Genomic DNA, 7,627 nt, shown 5'->3' with positions numbered 1-7,627 from the left:
CTTCCTTCCTTCCTTCCTTCCTTCCTTCCTTCCTTCCTTCCTTCCTTCATCACAGTTTCTTGTTTTTCATGTTTTATTTTTAAACTCGACCCGCTTTAGAATTATCTGACATGAATTTGGAGTATTTGGATAATTTGAGTATTTTCTATGTAAAAAAAACAAAGTAATGATTTTTTTTTTTTTACCTCAGGTCAGATTTAGGCAGATTTTTCTTGCCTGTATGAGTGAATGAAAACATATTTGAAGTCTAAACATTCTGCCTCTTTTCCTTTTAAGGTGGAAGACCAGCCCAGATACGAAGTCAACATTTACATGTACATCTACTTCGTTGTCTTCATCATTTTCGGGTCCTTCTTCACCCTGAACCTCTTCATTGGTGTGATCATTGACAACTTCAACCAGCAGAAGAAAAAGATAAGAGCTGCTCTACCTCCGAATGCTTTTCATTTTTCTCTCAGTGTCAAACGGGAACATGGTTATAACCAATGTTCTGTTTGTCCCTTTACTTTGGAGGTCAGGATATCTTCATGACGGAGGAGCAGAAGAAGTACTACAACGCCATGAAAAAGTTGGGCTCCAAAAAGCCGCAGAAGCCCATCCCTCGACCACAGGTTGCTCATGAGTTTTTTTTGTTTGTTTGGTTGCCATGCATGCAGTTAGTTCATCTGATTCCTCAGAAATCTCACGGTCTTTCCTCCCTGCTGTTCCAGAACAAGATCCAGGGATACGTGTTTGACTTTGTGACGCAGCAGGTCTTTGACATCTCCATCATGATACTGATCTGCCTCAACATGGTCACCATGATGGTGGAAACAGACGATCAGTCCGAACAAACGGAAATGGTTCTGTACTGGGTCAACTTCATCTTCATCGTGGTCTTCACCACGGAGTTCTTGCTGAAGCTTTTCGCGCTGCGCCACTACTACTTCACCAACGGATGGAATATCTTCGACGTGGTGGTTGTCATCCTCTCCATCGTCGGTGAGTGACGTGCGTGGAAAGTGTGGAGCAGTGAGCAGATACGAGCAAGTTTGCAGTCTTTCATAAGTGTTTATGTCTCTTGAACTTTTAGTGATAAACACTGAGTTGTTTTATGTAACCAACACAAAGTAGCGACAAAAAGGACTCTTGATATTCAGTGATTTTCAAATAAAAACAATACTAATATTTACAGACACAAAGTTTTAAAAATGTTAAAAGAATTTTGTTGTTTTTGCTTTTTTTGTTGCACATTTTAGATAAATAATAAACTGTTTAATATCAGGTACAGATAGAAACCTAAACCTAATAAGTGGTTGTATCACCCTGAAGAAACAACAGTGTCTTACTTTGCTACCATTGAATTTTACTGACTAAATGTTTTAATTCGCACGTCGGAGGGCCTTTTTCTGTTCTGTTTAAGATCATATCACAGCATCTCAATGTAATTTAAGTCAGGACTTTGACTAGACTGCTCCAAAGCATATTCTTAGGCAATTCAGAGGTGGCCGTCCTGATCTGCTTCTCTTCCTGCACAACACAAGAGAGCTTTAGCTTAAGCTCCCAAACTGATGGCTGGATATTAGCTTTCAGGATGTCCTGGTATCAAGCAGGATTTCTGTTTATGGCAAGTTGTCAAGGTCCTAAAAAAAGCTAAGCAGTGCTTGACCTGTGTTCACATATTACAGGGAATGCTCTGCTCCGATGTGAACTAAATTTAACCATTTGGTTGACTTTTAAATTGCTATGTGTAGCAGAAAACTTGTGAAACATGATGGTGGCAGCAGCATGCTGTGGGATGCTTTATTTCAGCTACTGGAGGCAGCAAACTACTTTAAACAGAGACAGAGGTTCACGTTTCCGCAGCTTCTAATGTCACAGACTTGTGGTCGCATTATGTCAAGTGGTATTGACTCGTTTGCTGTGCGCTATTTTTCTAGCGACTTTTTTTTACTAATTCTTCCTCTTGTTTGCCTCAGGTATGTTCCTGGCTGACATCATTGAGAAGTACTTTGTGTCACCGACCTTGTTCAGGGTCATCAGGTTGGCTCGTATTGGCCGGATCCTGCGTCTGATTAAGGGAGCTAAAGGCATCCGGACTTTGCTCTTCGCCCTGATGATGTCCTTGCCGGCCTTGTTCAACATCGGCCTGCTGCTCTTCCTGGTCATGTTCATCTTCTCCATCTTTGGCATGTCCAACTTCGGCTACGTGAAGCATGGAGCGGGTATCGACGACCTGTACAACTTCGAAACCTTCGGCAACAGCATGATCATCCTGTTCATGATCACCACGTCGGCCGGCTGGGACGGCTTGCTGCTGCCGATTCTGAACTACCCGCCGGACTGCGACTCTAACCTGGAGAACCCTGGCACGTCGGTGAAGGGCGACTGTGGGAATCCCTCAGTGGGGATTTTCTTTTTTGTCATGTACATTATTATTTCCTTCCTGATTGTGGTTAACATGTACATTGCCATCATTCTGGAGAACTTCAGCGTGGCCACAGAGGAAAGTGCCGATCCGCTCAGTGAGGACGACTTTGAGACCTTCTATGAGATCTGGGAGAAATTTGATCCCACCGCCTCCCAGTTCATTAGTTTCGCCAAGCTGCCTGACTTTGCCGACGCTTTGGAGCACCCGCTTCGCGTGCCGAAGCCCAACACTATAGAACTGATCGCCATGGACATGCCTATGGTGAGTGGCGATCGCATTCACTGCCTCGACATCCTGTTTGCCTTCACGAAGCGTGTGCTGGGTGACAGCGGCGAGCTGGACATGCTGCGGACGCAAATGGAGGAGCGCTTCGTGGCCGCCAACCCGTCCAAGGTGTCGTATGAGCCCATCACCACGACGCTGCGCCGTAAGCAGGAGGACGTGTCTGCCAGAATCATCCAGAACGCCTACCGCACCCACCTCATCAGGCGCGGCATCATCTTCAAGCGACACATTTTGTCCAGTAACAAGCTTGAGAATGGCGGGACCAACCAGGAGAAGAAGGAGAGCACGCCATCCACCGCCTCTCTCCCATCCTACGACAGCGTGACCAAACCTGACAAAGAGAAGCAGGACAAAAGCAAGGAGGACTGGGCCAGGAAAGAGAAGGACAAAAACCAGAAAGACGAGTGGGAATCCAAATGTTAGGATCCAGTGACTCCAAAATCTCAATTTAAACACAACGAGAACAGACTTTTGGGCCCAGACACCCAACAAATGTAGAAAAACCATTTGCAAGTAAGATTAAAAACAAGGAGGAAAAAAAAAAAAAACACAAAAAATGTTTACATACTCAAATACTACTGAGGCAATGTGGTTTCCTATGTTGTCAAAGACGGCTGAACCAAACGCAATCAGTTTACTGTGGAACTTCTGCTGCACAGCGACCAAGTTCATAGAAATGAGGAGTAAACACACAAAAAAAAACAGGAACTCACGCATTTCTTTGGGGGACCAACTGCCACAACATCCACCGCTCGGCGTTTGGAGCGCCGTGGATCTCCTGCCACCACCGAGTGTGGATTAACCCTGCTGCACAGCTCCGGCGCCGCGGCACTGGATCACTCAGATCCCGACAGAACTGTGTCAGCAGTCTGAAGGAGGGGGTCTGTAACTCCTGAGTTTACCGTCTTTATCAAGAAGAGAAGCATAATCACCCGGAGGAAGTTTAGCTTTTTGACGGATGCACTAGAGGCGGGGAGGAGACAAAGAGTTTTATTTTTCATTCATTTGAGTAAATGTGCATCTTCACATTATTTGAGCAGCAAAAAAAAAAAAAAGATAACATTTATCCCATGTCACCGGTCTTTTCATCCACTCTTTGTAATACTGATGCTGAAAAAGACGTTTTCTAACATGGGCTCTCACGCTGGGATGGGTACGACTCACTAGTCTGTGTCATTTGGATGGAGTTCCTGATAAAAATAATTTTTGTGCTTGTTAAATGCATAGAAATGACTTGCATGAAGGCATGTTTTGATCAGGAGTCATGCATGAGTAATCATAGTCCACAAGACACTAATTGTCAGACCACCGCAGTGGCTCGATTAAACGCTTGAGACTGTCCGCCTAGGAAGCTAGGAGAATCTCAAATGGAGAATGCAGTTATAGGAAATATTATAGAACGACGTTTGTATTTCACAAATTTTTTTTACGCGATTTGTTTCAACCTCTGCTGAAGTGAACATGGGAATAATTAACGCAGGCGCTCAGAGCCGCGGTCTCGGCCGGAGTCTCTGGATGTTGATAGCTTTGAAGGTTTGCGGCGCGGGCAGAATATCCTCATGTTGAGGCTGCACAGCACGTGGAAGGACATTCAAGCAGTTCTGATCAAATCTGAGGATTTCTTGGTGAACTTACTGCCATTTAAACTGTCTCTTTCCTCACTGAACTCTGGTGTACGCTACAACTACGAGAGCAGGGGATGTTTCACGCCAAGGAATCCAAAATCCAGTGTGCTCACGTATCGGTAGGCGTCCCGTCTGTCGCAGAGGGATCAGGTACAAGATTTGAATTTTCATTTTGGTTGCTTTTTTTTTTCTTTTCCTTTTGTGTTCTTGTTTCGAGGCAAGAGGAAGGACTTAAAACTGTGTTGAGGCGAAGGCAGTGGGTAATAGTTTTACTGAGCAACTTTCCCTGAAGATTATCGTTTTATTTACAATGTGAGTTCAGCGTAAGATTGTCCTTGGGATGCGTGTTTCAGGCCGTGCTGTTTAGAAAATTTAAGTTGTTAGCTTTATATATATATATATTTGAAAAAAAAAAGCCTTTAAGTCTTTCACTGATGTCCACACGATGCAATCTTTCCCAAAAATAAAAGGCTGATGATCGGTGAACGTGACATCTGATACAGCAGAGGTAGCAGAACATTTTTTTGCAGGGACATGTCTCGTTGTGCTTAGCATGTGTGGAAGGTGTGGACTAAGGAGGAACTGCGAGGCTTCAGGGATGGGTGACAAATACCAGCGGACCAATATGTAGACTGAGACCCTCCCTTCAGTGTTACCGACCGACTGCCATGAGAACAAGAGATGGAAGGCGAGAGCAGCAGGCGGCGAAGGTGCTGTTTGGTCTGAGATGGGAGTGCTGAAAGTCCCATGTTTGTCAGTGTATCATTGTGCTTCTGTGGGACCTCTTTGAACACTGTGTGGTCTTGCACCATCTCTTCGCAAACCTGCAGGCTTCCAAAAACGCTTATCACCTGCCTAAAAAAACAAGAGACAGAGGTAGTAAAGGAGCGGGAAATTATGAACAGACCTCACGTCGAAGCAGCTATGTTGTCTAAATAAGCTTTGTGGGTGTTTTTCACAAATAAACTGGAGGCTTCGCCAGCTGCCTCCGTCGACGTCCTGCCACTTATTTTCTACGCAGTGGAAATGGTCCTATTTCTTAGTGGATGATCAGACACGAACCTGGCATCCGGCGTCACACCACTGTTGCCATTTGGTGTGCTCAACACTGCCTGTACCGACCTATTCCCCCCCCAGCTTCCCGTACAACAGCAAATGAGGTCTGTTTACAATACGAGGTCTCTGAACCAGTTTGGCGGCTGCACACTGAAACCAAATACATTCCCAATGAGAACCACAGGAGGAGCGAGTAAGGTCATCCAAACTTACCCATGTTCATCTTGGATGTAATATTTTAGAGTTATAAACATTCACGTTTAAGAAAATATGAAAAAAGTTAAAAAAAAAAATAAAGAAAAACTAAAAGAAAAAAAACACATGTTTATGTACAGTGCAGGCTATGATGTAAATGGCACAATCGCTGAAAAAGAACGAACTTTTTGGGAGAAGCTATAAATATTGTATTATATTGTTTTATTTTAATGGCATGCTTTATTGTGTTTTTTTTTTTGTAAATACAGAATTTTAAAAATGTTACTACTAATAATCAAAAGGTGAATAATAACAATAATATAGAATGGCTTCCAGCTATGCCCTTTGTCACATTTGTTACTTTTTGGATTTTTTGAGACACTTTTCACTTTGTTGACGGAAACTGAATGAAATATAGGTATTATATAATTCAAAAAGATATATACATGTATACATATGTGTCTATATGTATATACATGAAACAGGAGAACACTGTCACATTTGATTTATGTGCAACACGTTCACGTGGATGTCTAAAGAAAAAAGAAAATAATTACAAACTGGTTGTTTCCAGCACTCTTTTCAATGTTGGGGGGGAGAAAAAAATAGCTCATGTGCAATGTTACTGGATGTAGCCTGATCATGACTTTTAAAGGATATTGTTACCAGCACATTTCTCACTTAACTGTTGTATCTATCACACTCAGAGCACACACACACACACGCACACACACCATTCCTACAGACACACTTCAAGGAAACTCTCTTCACTGCCCACCAACTTTACAGGTGATCTCATTCCAAGATGACGTCTGCAAGCGTGACTGACTTCTTCTTACATACTATGATACTGCCACCTAAACACACACACACACAAACATGAGTGCCATTGCAGCTCCACACACCTGCGGTCATTTTCTCATCATCCTCACTATCCTTTTGTTGAACGGTTCGTTTCTCGTGTTCCACTCTATGGCATGTGCCTTTTTTCTGCTTTTTCTGCAAATTTGGATGTCAATGCCACTCTTGAAGGAAAAAAACTAAAATAAAACTAACAATGAGAAACATGTCCAAATTGAAGAGGGTGGGGATTTCTCTCTTTTTCTTTTTCTTTGTTTTTTTGGGGGGTGTGGGGTTGGTTAATCAGGGATGTGAGGTCAGGTGTACAAGTGGAGGATCTTCCAGAAATTCAGCTCCCATCGTACTATTTATGAGTGTGTGATGTTAACAGATAAAAAAACAACTAACAAGGAAAAATAGAAAAGAAAAAAAAAGTCCTGTTCTTAGTGCTATACGTGTCACTCACTTGGCTTGTGAAAAAGCAGCTTGCCTTCTGTACTTTGGTTTGATTTCTTCCGTATTTCTGTTTCCATCTGAAATTTATTTTTGTATCAATATTTGATTATAGGAGTTATTCTTTTTTCAGCATGGTTTATTATGAGCTTTTTTTTTTCTTTTTTCTTTTTGCCGATAAAAAAAAATTACTTAAAAAAAGTGCTTTTCAAACTGTTATCATTTGACACCGTGACAAAAGAGGATATACAGTACAATACAATGGTGTGTTGCACAACCACTTGGACTCTTGGTTTAGAATATATGAAAGATTGTCTTCATTTGAGCACGAAACTTTTTATTACCAATAAAGCAGCCTTCCAGTTACAACCTGTGTGGCTTTTTGGGTGTCGACTTGAATGTCTGTAGCTTCACCACATGCACTCCAAAAGGTTTCATTTTGTTGTTGTTTGACCAGACCGCCTGGTTAATGTAAGTGACCACGAAGGACACATCTTGAGAGTTTCCAGGGGCCTCCTGGCTTTCCGTTTCCGATCGACGGCCATGTTTTAGATGAGCAGTGGTGTCATACGCTCCTCGTTTCCGGATTTATTGAACAGATCTTTCAAAACAAAGCTCTTCGAGATGTAGAAATTGGGATGATATTTTCTTGGTCTTCACGAGGCTGGTTGTTCACTAATGTTCTCCATCAAACCCATCTGGATTCATAAGGAGACCGAGTTACACACAGGGGGACTCTTCACTAATATATTCTGAATATAAA

At 42.6% G+C, this 7,627-nt stretch overlaps 1 protein-coding gene across 7 annotated transcripts in view; it reads left to right on the top strand.

Moving 5' to 3' along the window:
- The window catches only part of scn8aa (sodium channel, voltage gated, type VIII, alpha subunit a), a 63,626-nt gene extending 56,396 nt beyond the window's left edge, over positions 1–7,230 (top strand). For all 7 annotated transcript variants that reach the window (XM_008413567.2, XM_008413563.2, XM_008413568.2 and 4 more), the window contains exons 24-27: positions 277–414; positions 507–611; positions 711–981; positions 1,959–7,230. In XM_008413567.2, coding sequence (XP_008411789.1) covers positions 277–414; positions 507–611; positions 711–981; positions 1,959–3,118 — 1,674 coding nt within the window. In that variant the 3' untranslated portion in view covers positions 3,119–7,230. The remainder of the gene's footprint in view (positions 1–276; positions 415–506; positions 612–710; positions 982–1,958) is intronic.
- Positions 7,231–7,627: the final 397 nt, after the last annotated feature.

This window comes from Poecilia reticulata, linkage group LG7 (genome assembly GCF_000633615.1).
Source record: "Poecilia reticulata strain Guanapo linkage group LG7, Guppy_female_1.0+MT, whole genome shotgun sequence".
In the NCBI taxonomy this organism is placed as follows: Eukaryota; Metazoa; Chordata; class Actinopteri; order Cyprinodontiformes; family Poeciliidae; genus Poecilia; species Poecilia reticulata.
This window is presented reverse-complemented; position numbering and strand designations above follow the sequence as displayed.